The sequence below is a fragment of the Macaca nemestrina genome, chromosome 6 (genome assembly GCF_043159975.1).
Source record: "Macaca nemestrina isolate mMacNem1 chromosome 6, mMacNem.hap1, whole genome shotgun sequence".
Classification (NCBI taxonomy): Eukaryota; Metazoa; Chordata; class Mammalia; order Primates; family Cercopithecidae; genus Macaca; species Macaca nemestrina.
Window position 1 is genome coordinate 96501344 of NC_092130.1, and position 14354 is coordinate 96515697.

Sequence of the window (14354 nt, forward strand, 5' to 3'; positions counted from 1 at the left end):
CAAGCGATTCTCCTGCCTCAGCCTCCTGAGTAGCTATAGCTGGGACTACAGGAACGCGCTACCATGCGTGGCTAACTTTTGTATTTTTAGTAGAGACGGGGTTTCGCCATGTTGGCCAGGTTGGTCTCGAACTCCTGACCTCAGGTGATCCGCCCACCTCAGCCTCCCAAAGTGTGGCGATTATAGGCAGGAGCCAACACGCCCAGCCAGAATATATCTATTTTAAGTAACTCTATACTCTATCAAAAGCAAGTTGTAAAAAATATTGGTCAGTCAGTAAAGGAACATTTTACAGAAATCTTAAGTGAATATGTTAGTTTAGCTGCTAATTTCCTGATAAAAAGAAGGGAAATATTCCACTTTCCTTTAAAATCTGGAAAATTATGTTTTTAAAAATTAGAAAGAGATTGCTAAAAAAAGCTTTACTTATATGACTATAAATCTATGAACTCTCTTAAAATTTGCAGCATCACCAGTGAACATGGCATCTATCTGAAAGAGCAGACGGAAGGGTCTACACATACCTGAAGGGTCAGGCCTTTTTTTCCATTAGGCTCAGATGTTGTCGAATGGGTTTTGGGCTTTGTATTAAAGATAATATTTTTATACCTGGAGGATATTTTAATTTGACCAACAAGAAATACATTATTAGAATTATTACCTTCATTGACTTTCTCAGGATGCCATCCTGTTGTCCAACCCAGGGAAAACGTCACATCTGGAAAGAAGAATGTCACGGTGTCTAAAAATGGTTTTGCATCTATTACTTTGCTATTTCCATTTGGACCAGGAAGAATATCGGCATTAATCCATACAGGGCGCTTCAGATGCCTCTTCACATTTTCCAAGAGCATCATGGATGGTTCTACAGCTGCCAGACTAAAAACATAATTTGTTGTCAATGAGAGATTCCTTAGGTAAAATAAAAAGAAATTCTTTTAGACTAGTGGTCTTAATGTTCCAAATTCGTAAGAAAAATACAATAATGTCTGGGTTAAATAAAATCAGAGATCACATAGCACCAGAGGGAAAAGCTAACATATGCCATATCTCTAAACATTGAATTGTGCTTATTATTCACGAATATACCTTAAACAGTCTATAAGTATATGAATAGTGGCACTACTTGTGGACAAAATAGAGGTTTCAAAACTCCATATTAGAATCACTTAGTGTGAAAACAGTTTTTAAAAAGACACAAATATTAACTTGTTAGAGAATGTATAAATAAGATAAATGAAATACTCTTAATAACCTGTAAATTCACATTTATGAAATACCCAAGTGGATCCAAGCTCTGTATCTCTAATTCAGGCTCATGACCCTGGAGAAAAAAAGTAGCTTCTGTCCTTTATGTATTCTTGGGTGAGTTTGGATACATAAACACTATTCTAAAAATGACTGCAAAATATAAAATTATAGTATTTCCTTCAAGTTTCTGTTTCATTTTTCTTCTTTTATTGTAAGAACCTTTTCTGAAAACTAGAAACATGCATATTTTAGTTTAAATTTAAAAAGCAACTTCACTCTTTTTACTTCCCTACATATATTCTAGCTGATACCTAAGACTTTGAAACAGTAGGGTTTTAATCAGCTTCCATAATTTTTACTTGCCTATGTTCATTTATAAGAAAATTACCTTGTAGTGAATATTGTAATGGGAGGCTAAGAATTTTGGAGATGGATATTGGAGGGGAGAACACTCACCAACCCCTCCTCACAGTTCCCTCTCTCTTCCTAAGAGACGGCAGTACTTCTATCTATACTTCTCTCTCTCCTCTTTCCACTCCATTTGGGCCGTCTACTCTAAGAGGAGAAATTTAAATAATCTTATTATTTATTGGGTTACGTTTGCCAGTGAGCAAGGATACTATGTACTAAAACCAGAGGAACCCAGGCTCTATCCCTTAGCCTCTGGCCCCTTTCCCTCTGCTCCCATGTGGTACATTTCCTTCTCACTCTTCTGCCCCCGAATGGAGGGCCTAGATTTTAGTGGATTAATAAACCCTAATGCTGGACTCTGCAGACTTTAATTCAGACGCTGCCATTTGTCTCTTTTAAATTCTCCCTGCCTTGCCCTGTGTCAACACAATGTTAAAACCACAATTCTGAGATCCAACGCTGTACCTCCTACAAAATTCCATTTTTGGTAGCAAGCAACTTGTACCTGTGACTCCAAAGTTTGCTTGCCTGTCAGTCCCACAGCAGCAGCCAAGCCCCCAGGAGGTGCTGCTTTTCATAGGTGGAGTAAGGACAAACCTTGAACTAATCCATGCATGTCTCCTGCCAAGCTCCTCTTTTTCCAGAAAGGACTCTGATTTCTTAAGAAATCTGGTGTCCATGGAATCTGGGTTAAATACTAATTTCCAGTTTACATTTCAGGAGGGAGCCTCTTAGGCTTTCTCAATTTAGTAAGCTGCCATAGAGTGGTTTAAGATCGATTCTCCATCTGATAATATCCAGTTTCTTTTTTTTTTGTTTGTTTTGAGATGGAGTTTTGCTCTGTCACCCAGGCTGGAGTGCAACAGCGTGATCTCGGCTCACTGCAACCTCCACGTCCCAGGTTCAAGCCATTCTCCTGCCTCAGCCTCCCAAGTAGCTGAGATTACAGGCATGTGCCACCATACCCAGCTAATTTTTGTATTTTTAGTAGAGATGGGGTTTCACCATGTTGGCCAGGCTGGTCTTGAACTCCTGACCTCAAGTAATCCACCCACCTTGGTCTCCCAAAGTGCTGGATTACAGGCATGAGCCACCGCGCCTGTAATCCAGTTTGAAACAGCGATTCTCCCACAAATCGAAATTCCACCAGTGTTTACTAAGTGCCTACTACATGCGAAGCACTGTTGCAGTTAAACATAAGGAACTATGACAAAGAACATAGTGAGGCAAGAATTTAATACATTTATTTCATTCTATATGTAAATGTTTTAATTATCACTAATGTAGACTAAGGATAATGATATTTTCCCTTACCAGAAACTTAAATAAGAAAAACAAAGCCTGCAGTTAAACAAATTTAAAACCTCACTAAGGAACCAAAAACTTTTTATTGTAGTTCTTATTTTCTAAAACTTGACAAAGTAATTTTAAAGTTCTTCTGGAAGAAAAGGTGTAACATTTTGTGGGAGAAAAAAGGACTGAGGACAAACTTTCCTAAACAACAAAATAAAATATACAGTAGTCCCCCTTATCTGCAGGGAGTATGTTCCAAGACCTCCAGGGGATGCCTGAAACCACATAGCACCCAACCCTATATGTACTCTGCATTTTTTTCCCTACACATACCTATCTCTGATAAAGTGTAATTTATAAATTAGGCACAGTAAGAGATTAGCAACAAAAACTAGTAATAACAATTATAGTTTGTTAGAACAATTATAACAATATACTATAATAAAAGTTATATGAATGTGGTGTCTCTCTCTCTCTCAAAATAGCTTACTGTACCCTACTCACCCTTCTTCTTGTGATCTGTCAATCTGATAACCGTGACGGCTATTAAGTGACTAATAGGTGGGCAGCATATACGATGTGGATACGCTGGACAAAGGGAAGGGATGAGTCACATCCCAGGTGGGATGGAACGGGAAAGTACAAGATCTCATCACATTGCTCAGAATGGTGTGCAATTTAAAACTTATTAATTGCTTATTTCTGGAATTTTCCATTTAACACTTTTAGACCATGGTGTACTGCAGGTTACTGAAACTGCAGATAACAGAGGACTGCTGTATACTACAAGAAATAACAGACCCAGCCTGGAAAGCTCAATACTGCATGGATTATAAAATAGACACATCCTTCTAAATCTATAAATTCCATGTAATTCTAATTTAAAATACAGTGGCCAACATTCTCAATTCTTACATATACTAGTACTAAGTTTCCCATAAGGAAGTGCCAAAGCTTCACCAAGATGATCATCGAAGAGGAAAGTCCTGGTCGGAATACTACCAAAAATTGCTCTTTGGTGGGATTTATTTATGTCTCCTGAAAAGAATATAAACTTAGTTATTATAGAATATATTTTTTCCTAAAAAGTTATTTGTAAATCAGACTTCTAAATATCATACTCTGCTTTCCTATTAATTTCATTTAAAAAGTGAGAGTGATAAAATAAATATCATACTTAAAATTATAACAAACTATATAAAATTGCATTGTTTAAGGGAAAATAATTCTTGGCTAAAACACTGAAGAGTTGGCTAAGACTCCAGATAAAATTTTAAAATATAATACTTGTTTTTAACTTTTGAGACGGCATTTCACTCTTGTTGCCCAGGCTGGAGTGCAATGGCGCGATCTCAGTTCACTGCAACCTCCCTCTCCCGGGTTCAAGCGATTCTTCTGCCTCAGCCTCCTGAGTAGCTGGAATTACAGGCATGTGCCACCACGCCCGGCTAATTTTGTATTTTCAGTAAAGACGGGGTTTCTTCATGTTGGTCAGGCTGGTCTAGAACTCCCGACCTCAGGTGATTCGCCCACCTCGGCCTCCCAAAGTGCTGGGATTACAGGCATGAGCCACCGCGCCCAGCCAAAATATAATAGTTTTTATTTGTGTTACCAAATAAAGTAACTTAGAAGCACAAAACAGTAACTACTAAAATTTAACTAACAGGTCATTCAGCTGCTCTTACAAAGGGAGTGAATGTAGCATTCTGATTAAAAGTGTGAACTCTCCAGCCAGGCTGATAGCTCTCTAGTTCCATTAACAACTATGTGACAAGTGGGCTCCTTAGCCCCCTCCACCTCCATTGCCTCATCTGGAAAATGAGGAGCATAACAGCAATAACCTACCTCTTAGGACTGTTACGAGAATTTAATGAAAAATACCTGCAATGCTTTTTTTTTTTTTTTTTTTTTTTTGAGACGGAGTCTCGCTCTGTCGCCCAGGCTGGAGTCCAGGGGCGCGATCTCAGCTCACTGCAAGCTCTGCCTCCCGGGTTCCCGCCATTCTCCTGCCTCAGCCTCCTGAGTAGCTGGGATTACAGGCGCCGCCACCTCGCCCGGCTAGTTTTTTTTTTTGTATTTTTTTAGTAGAGACGGGGTTTCACTGGGTTAGCCAGGATGGTCTCGATCTCCTGACCTCGTGATCCGCCCATCTCGGCCTCCCAAAGTGCTGGGATTACAGGCGTGAGCCACCGCGCAAGGCCATGCAATGCTTTTAGAACAGTGTCTGACATGTAATAGGTGTTCATATACCTATTAGTTTATATTGAATCCCCTTCAAATGTTATGATTGAAAAAAAAAAGAAAACTTGCAAAATCTTTGTTTCAGCGGCTCAGCCCTTTTGTGGTAGCTGCTAGCATTTAAGAATGAATGAGCTGATCTGACTGGTGAGAAGCCAAAGAATATGTCACAGGAAGCAATTCAAGGGGCAAGAGTAAACATGAAAAACTGAGCACACGACAAGTCAAGGAGATCTAAAAGTTTAAGCCATCAAGCACTGAAGATCAAATGCTGTATTTCATGGTGTAGAGAACACTGGACTGGTTTCAGGAAACCTAGGATCCGGTTGTAGCTTACCCGTCAAAGCTTACCTGTTGCCCTTAGGTACATCACTTAACCTTTCTGGAACTAAGTTTCTTTGTCAATAAAATGAAATTGAACCATTCATAACTCAAAAAGCTTATGACTTTTTATTTTTTATTCTTTTTGAGACAGAGTTTTACTCTTGTTGCCCAGGCTGGAGTGCCGTGGCACAATCTCAACTCACTGCAATCTCCACCTCCCGGGTTCAAGAGGCTCTCCTGCCTCAGCTTCCTGAGTAGCTGAATTACACATGCACGCCACCATGCCTGGCTAATTTTCTGTATTTTTAGTAGAGATGGAGCTTCACCATCTTGACCAGGCTGGTCTCGAACTCCTAACCTCAGGTGATCCACCCGCCTTGGCCTCCCAAAGTGCTGGGATTACAGGCATGAGCCACCGCACCCAGTCGAAAAAAAGGTTTATGACCTTAAGATAGTTCTTTAATTCACCAGACCTTGTCAATCCAAATTCCTGTATATCAAGATTTTATATATGTATTAATTCACCAACAGTATAATAAAGTTTATTGGTATATTTTGCCCCATAACAAATGGTTAGAGTCATCTTAAGAATCCTACAAGATTCCAAGTCCTTATTAATTTCTTGAGATAATTCTATTTAAAAATATTACTCAGAGATGAAGTAGGCTTACTGCCAATCCTAGATTTCAATAGCAGCTGCCTTCATAAGCTTTACAGTGTGCTTCTGAAGTGTTGCTCTATATTTTTGGCTTTCTTTATCATTTTTACACGGCCAAAATACTACAAAAGTAAAATTTCCTGTGATGGCCACAGTGAAGAAAATGACAACTTACTCTTGCTCTTCAGTATTAATGCCTCCAAATATTATTATTATTATTACTACTATTATTATCATTTGAGAGGGAGTTTTGCTCTTGTCGCCCAGGCTGGAATTCAATGGTGCAATCTCGGCTCACTGCAATCTCTGCCTCCCAGGTTCAAGCAATTCTCCTGCCTCAGTCTCCCCAGTAGCTGTGATTACAGGCACCCACCACCATGCCTGGCTAATTTTTGTATTTTTAGTAGAGGTGGGATTTCATCATTTTGGTCAGGCTGGTCTCGAACTCCTGACCTCAGGTGATCCGCCCACCTCAGTCTCTCAAAGTGCTGGAATTACAGGCTTAAGCCACCGCGCCTGGCTGCCTCCAAGTATTATTTTTAAGGAACACTTTGGTTATTGGAGAATTCTAAATAATTCCCTTTACAAATGTAATAATACAAATCAAATAGGGTATGCATTAACTAGCTCAATGAATTTCTCCCAGCTCTCTCTCTCCTGGGTTACTTTCTAACAAACGTAACATTTTTAACTTAGCTTTCTGTTGTCACAATGGTCACTTATGATAAATTCCTTTATAAAAATTAATCTAACTTTAGCCTTTAAGGGTCTCCAAAAAGCAATTTTAGTAAATAACTCAGTGGGTCTTAGGTTCATTTAGGTTCAGTCCTGAAATAGAGTCTACAATCCCATTTTCAGTTTGGATAACATAAAAAAAAAAATAGGTAGTCAGGCACAGCTATTCATTTTTTCCCAGAAAATTGAATATGTTTATACAAATACCTTTTGAAATCCAGCTTGATGCCTTTATTGCTTTTCGTAACTTCAGTCAGCCACTCCTGTAGAGTATTATCACTGTTTGTTTCAGGGGGATGGGCCATAATTGGCTGGCTGTGTTCTGATCCATCACTTGGAAGAAGGACATCAGCCTCTATCATGTGAGCAGTACCTGTCCAAATAAAAGAACTTCAGTTAATGCTAAGAAAACAGGGCACAGAACTACAGGAGCCGCCATGTTCAGTATCCTTTTGAGGAAGATAAAAAAAAGGAAAGAAAAGTAACACTCAGTGAGCAATGATCCCATGCCAGGCAGTATACAAGGCCCGAACCCGTGGTCCTTATTTTTTAGATTAGCAAACAGATGCCAAGAAGTTAAATGACTTTCCCTAAGTCACACAGATCGTAAGCTGTTGACATACTCTTGAATTTCTTTCTAATACCTAGCAAAGTGCATACAAAATGGAAGGCTTAATAAGTGTTTGCTGAAGTTTTCTGGGAATAAAAATCGTACTTTTATCTCCTCAGTCCTCAAATTAGAAATTATGGATATTCATTGCTCATGTTTTAAAGTTCACATTAAAAATTCACTTCTTTGACTTACAGTTTAGTTACTGCTTAAAGGCAGACATCCTTTGAACAGGTAATGAGCTTCAGCAGACACGGTGTAAGTATGTTCAGCCGGCTGTGACAGACTGCCTCCAAGATGGCTGCCAACAACTCCTCCCGTACGTGCACACTGCTCTCCCCATCAACTTCTTCTTCCCTGCCTCCTCAGCTGGGCTGGTCTCTGGTGGGTTGCGGCCATAATTCCCAAAATAACATAATCTCGAATTTTGAAATCCCAGAAGATCAAAATCCCTAAAGTCTAAAATCCCCAAAATCACAATCCCGAAAGATCAAAATCCTGAAAATATTGGAAAAAATAATTTTAAAAACTCTCTAAAATACATTTACTTACATTTTTTTAAGTTTCTTTTTCTTTTTCTTTTTTTTTAGAGACAGGGTCTTACCCTGTCATCCAGGCTGATACAGTAGCAGCATAGTACTTCACCAAAGCTTTGACCTCCTGAGCTTAGGGAATCCTCCTGCCTCAGCCTCCTGAGTAGCTAGGACTACAGGTGTGTGCCACCATGCCCAGCTGATTTTTTTAAAAAAATCTGTTGTAGAGAAAGGGTCTCACTATGTTGCCCAAGCTGGTCTTGAACTCCTGGGCTCAAGTAATCTTGCTTTGGCCTCCTCAAGTGCTGGGATTACAGGCATGAACCACTGTGCCCATTCTGTTCATTTTTAAAAGGGCATTTATTTGAGAAACCTATGAAAACATGGCAGAATACTTCAGAGGTCACTTTACACAATAAAATAGGCAAAAAAACACACATTTTTGTAGGCATAAACATCCAGGTATATTAATCAGTTGCAGAGATATAACAGTTATGAGCAAATGAACTGTAGTCATAATGAAATAGCTTAAATAACTGCAGTTATCTGAAATAACTTGATGAATAACCTAAGTCTCTTGACAACATCAGTCAAAAACTGTGATGGGTTGCCATCACACATGTAGTCACCCAAAGAACTGTGATCTTGAGAAATTTTATCTTTCACAAATGCAGATGTACAAATGGATATCTCTTCATTTATTGTGAAAGTTTCAACATTTTTATCAATAAGCACAATGGTTACCCACAAAGTCAATGTTGTGAAAACGCACCTCTGTGGAGTCGAATTTGAAAAAAAAATGCATAAAACAAATTAGAACACTCTAAAAGTCTTTATACAATCTATACCTCCAATACCAAAAACAACACAAAGATGAAATATGTAGCATAGTGAATTATAAAAAATAATGTTGACAATTTAAAGTAGTGGAAATAGCCAAGCATGGTGGCTCACGCCTGTAATCCTAGCAGTTTGGGAGGCCAAGGCAGGCAGATCACCTGAGGTCAAGAGTTCGAGACCAACCTGGCCAACATGGAGAAATCCTGTATCTACTAAAAACTCAAAATTTAGCCAGGCGTGATGGTGTGCACCTGTAATCCCAGCTACTCGGGAGGCTGAGGCAGAAGAATCACTTGAGCCCAGGAGGTGGAGGAGGTTGCAGTGAGCTGAGATCACGCCACTGCACTCCAGCCTGGCCAACAGAGCAAGACTCCTATTTCAAAAAAATTTTTAAAAAAAGATAACTACTAGTGGACAAAAACGAAAAAGAAACTTCGACACATAAAAAAAGTGGGATAGATGATAGGTAATCGCACAAGTGTACTCCATAAGAGGTGGCCAACTTGCACTGCAATGAATAGTTGCTTTCTTCTTTCTTTTCTTTCTTTTTTCTTCTTCTTCTTTTTTTTTTTTTGAGACACAGTCTCGCTCTGTTGCAACCTCAAACTCCTGGACTCCAGGGATCCTCCTGCCTCAGCCTCCTGAGTAGCCAGGACTACAGGCATGCACCACCACACCCTGCTAATTTTTTAAAATTTTTAGTAGAGACGAGGTCTCACTGTGTTGCTCAGGCTGGTCTCAAACTCCTGGACTCAAATGATTCTCTCACCTTGGCCTCTCAAAGTGCTAGGATTACAGGTGAGAGCCACCACAACCAGCCACATTTTTTCTTCTAGGGCATGAGTCTCCTTGGAGAATACATTCAGATTCATTTTCTATGTGGCACTGTTTTTTCTGAACTTCTTCTATGATTTGATATGCACCTGCATGAGTATTCCCTATTAAATTTTCCCATCTTCTGTGCCATGTTTCTATGCTGTTTTGGGTACGTGGAAATCCATTTCACATGCACTTACATGCATAACACAAATTTGGTAGAAACAATACTGATGGTCAAACAGCAACCTCATGGCGTGTCTTCTTATCTGACCATGCATGTCATTATTTTCAAACCAGTCAGTAATTTCTCTGGCTTCTTCTTCATGCTAATGCAGCTTTAATTTACTAAAAACTCCTGGAATTTCATCAGCTGGAATGAATGCCAATGCAGATCCATAAGGCATTTTAAGCTGAAGTTTTTGTCATTGCCATCTCACATGGCCAATCCACTCATCTGAGTTCTCTGTCAAAGGCATCAGGCTGAATGAAAAAGACAAACTCTACTGGTAACAACTTGAAATTCACTCTTAGAAGCCTTGATTGCACCTAATTTTAAATATATCGTTATGGTTTGGGCATTCAATTAGACATTAGGGATTTTAGACTATGGATTTTGATCTTTCAGTATTTCAACACTTGGGATATGGCATTTGGGATTGTGTCTTTTGGGATTGTGATCGGCACCACTTGTGACCTGCTTTGATCAACAGAAAGTAGTGGAAATAAAACTGTCAGTTCTAGGCTTAGCCTTTAAAACAGCTGGCACCTTCAGCTTTCTTACTCTTGAAATCCAGCCACCATGTGAAGACATTTAGGCAAGATTACTGAAGACTGATAGACCACGTAGAGAGACAGAAGCCACATGGAGGAGAACTAAGACTTCCTATCTGACAGAGCATTAAGTCCACTGACGTATGAGTGAGGTCATTTTAGAATTTCCAGGCCCAGCTGAGCTCCCAGATGAGTGCAGCTATATGAACGTCCTCAGCCCGTACTACATGCAACAGAAGAACCACACAGCTGACCCACAAAATCATGAGGAAAAAACACACTACTGCTATTTTAAGTCACTCATTTTTGGGTATTCTATTACACAGGAATAGATAAAAAGCAATAGGTACCTGGAAGTGGAGTGTTGCCATATCAAAAACTTGAAACATGTGGCACTGGCTTTGTGACCTGGTGGAGGCTAAGAAAGGCAAGGAGGGAACTGTTCATGGAAGTTGGAAGAGCAGTGCAGAAATTCTTATTGGAAGCTTGAGAACAATAAGCTCGTTTTATTGTTTTCCATAGTGGTAAAACTTCTGGCAACACTGTCACTGCAGCAACTGGTGGAAGACGGAGAGGATACCCAGTAAATCTGTGTATTTGGCTGACGAGGTTTCCAGGGGAAATGGTGAAAAGTGGCAACTGGCTTCTTTTAACCACTCACAATAAACAATGAGAAGAAAGAGCTAAGCTACATAATTAATGTTTCAGATTTTCAGCAGCATATAGACAAAATATTTCCAACTCAGGACTTCCTGAATTCAAAAATAAAACTGTTTCTTATTCCTGTCCTTTCCAGCTGGCAAGAGATTCTCAAAGTAAGAGACAGTCTTGGGCCAAAAGTTAAATCTAGGGTGTTGCCTGTCTTAGTCTGTGTTATACTGTGATGACAGAATAACAGACTGAGTAATTTATAATAAACAGACATTTATTGGCTCACCATTCTGGAGACTGGGAAATCCAATATCAAAGTGCTGATACTTAAAGAGGCCTTCTCACTGCATTTTCACCTGGTGGAAGGCAGAGGGAGAGAAGACCCACTTTCCAAAGTCCTTTTATTATGGCATTAAACCCACCCATGAAGGTGAACCCCTCATGGCCTAATCACCTCCCAGGAGTGTTACACTGGCAATTGAATTTCAACATGAAGCCAGAGTGGTGGCTCACTCCTGTAATCCCAGCACTTTGGGAGGCAGAGGCAGGAGGATCACTTGAGCATAGGAGTTCAAGACTAGCCTGGGCAACATAGTGAGACCTCATCTCTACTGAAAAAAAAAAAAAAAAAAATTAGCCAGTTCAAGATCAGCCTAGGTAACATAGTGAGACCTCATCTCTACTAAAAAAAAAAAAAAAAACAATTAGCCAGGCATGCTGGTGGCACAGGCCTGTAGTCCCAGCTACGTGGAAGGCTGAGGAGGGAGAATCGCTTAAGCCTAAGAGGTCAAGGCTGTAGTGAGCTGTGATTGTGTCACTGCACTACGGCCTGGGTGACAGAGTGAGACCTTATCTCTAAAAAAAACAAAAAATTTCAACATGAGTTTTGGATGGAACAAACATTCAAACCATAGCACCACCAGTAAAATATGGCCTCAGTGTCAATATCAAGCCAAGGGTACAACCATACGACCCTTTATTAAGCCCTCAGAAAGAAGGTGCCTCATGTAGCCACATAGCTAGATATGGAATCTTCTGGAATCTTAAGGGTGTTGCCCTCAGTACCTTAACTTGCATACCAAAGTAGAGAGAGGTCTACCTCAAAGAGACTTGGGGGTGTGGCTTCTGATTAAATTTAATATATTAAATGTCCACTATATTTTTAAGGAAGATATATCTACTTGGACACAAAAGGACAGAGACAGTTTAAAATGAAAAGAGGTCTGTGGGCTCCCAAATTTCTACAGGCAGGGAACAGGCTAAGAAAGCTACTCAGCTGCAAATATGAGCCAATTTCCAAAAAGCACACAAAGAGATGCTCACCAGCATTAGTCTTTAGGGGATGTAAATCTACACCACAATGAGACACCAACTCACATACACAGAGCTGGCTATAATGTTTTTAAAATGTACAATAACAAGTGTTGGCAAAGATGTGGAGAAACTAGAACCCTTATCTACACTGCTGGGAGGAATGTAAAAAGAAGCAGGCACTTTGGAAGAGTCTGGCAGTTCTTTAAAAAGCTAAACATATAGTTACCATATGATCCAGCAATTCTACTCCTCGACATATAAGCAAGACAACTGAAAACACATGTCCACAAAAACACCTGTATGTGAAATGTTTATAGCAGCAGTAATCATAGTAGCAAAAAAGTGAAACAACCAATGTCTATCAGTTGATGAATGGATACACAAAATGTGGTATACCCACACACAAAAAAATGATTCAGCCATAAAAATGAATAAAGAACTGATACACACTAGAAAACAGCCGAACTTTGAAAACATACTAATTGAAAGAAGCCAGTCACAAAAGGCCACATAGGAAGGTGCTTCCTGAATTTTGATTCTGGAGTCAGGAAAAGTCTTTTTGAGGAAGTGACAATTCAGTCGATACCAAAGAATCAGCTTAAGGGGTTAGCAAGGCAGAGGGTGGGGAAAAGAGCTTTCCAGGAAAGAATGTGTATGACAGCCCAAGGAGGAGGGAGCGTAGCCATGTGAGGCACTGCTGTGAGGCCAGTGTGGGAAATTCTAGGAATGTGAAAACACCGTGAAGGTGGACTTGGAGACACAGGCCAGTCTATGCAGGGCCTTCAGGTTATTGAGGTGGTTTGAAGGTGCCAATAAATAGCACCCCTTTCTCCAAATGGACTTATTAATTTTTAAATTTTTTTCCAGACAGAGTCTCGCTCTGTTGCCAGGCTGGAGTGCAGTGGCACAGTCTCAGCTCACTGCAGCCTCTGTCTCCCAGGTTCAAACGATTCTCCTGCCTCAGTCTCCCGAGTAGCTGGGATTACAGGCATGCACCACCATGTCCAGCTAATTTTTGTATTTTTAGTAGAGACAGGGTTTCTCCATGTTGCCCAGGCTGGTCTCAAACTCCTGGTTTGAGCCAAAGTGCTGGGATTACAGGCAGGAGCCACAACACCTGGTCTCCAAATGGATCTTGAGAAATAAAATAGCCAAGTTAAGTAGACGGGGATCAAAGTATACTTGTATTACCTCTAAAGCTAGGTCAGGGGACACAGCTTAGTTGAGAGCTAAATGAGCCTGCACCTGCTACCTGCTAACTGCCACAGTCACCCTCTAGTCCAAATCTTGGAATAGCCCCTTCGAAGCAAAGTTGTAACAAATACAAATATCCAGATGGCTATTTCCCTGTGGAAGAGAAGAGCTCACTCCCTTGTCCAGCCCTTTTTTTTTTTTTTTGAGATGGAGTCTCGCCCTGTCACCCAGGCTGGAGTGCAGTGGTGTGATCTTGGCTCACTGCAACCTCCGCTTCCTGGGTTCAAGCGATTCTCCGCCTCAGCCTCCCAAGTAGCTGGGACTATAGGCGTGCACCACCATGCCCAGCTAATTTTTGTATTTTTAGTAGAGTTGGGGTTTCACCATGTTGGCCAGGCTGGTCTGGGCCTCCTAAAGTGCTGGGATTACAGGCATGAGCCACCTCGCTTGGCCTAGGGCATTTGATAGATTAGCTCCACCCCGCCAAGAACTACAAACCAAAACAATCTCTCCACCTCTGTGTCAGAAATAAACAGTGAGGCAAGAGGTCAAAGCCTTTAGGGAAAAAAACCTCTCCTCTTGGAAATCAGAGCAATAGAACCAAACACGTTTCCATCTAGCAATTATATTAAAGATTTTAAACAGAACACCATTTGGACCAATAAAGAGGCTTGATTTATGTTTAAATATACCACTTTGGATGCTGGGTGGA

The 14354-nt window shown here is 40.3% G+C and overlaps 1 protein-coding gene across 4 annotated transcripts in view; it reads right to left on the reverse strand.

Annotated features, from left to right (window-relative positions):
- The window catches only part of LOC105475072 (family with sequence similarity 151 member B), a 51767-nt gene that overhangs the window by 19750 nt on the left and 17663 nt on the right, over positions 1-14354 (reverse strand). For 3 of the 4 annotated variants that reach the window (XM_011730045.3, XM_011730044.3, XM_071098755.1), the window contains exons 3-4: positions 7118-7283; positions 662-879 (exon numbers count right to left, since the gene is read on the reverse strand). In XM_011730045.3, coding sequence (XP_011728347.1) covers positions 662-879; positions 7118-7283 — 384 coding nt within the window. Of the gene's footprint in view, positions 1-661; positions 880-7117; positions 7284-7715; positions 7940-10833; positions 11041-14354 lie in introns of all 4 variants that reach the window. The other variant, XM_024790748.2, reaches the window with a different exon arrangement.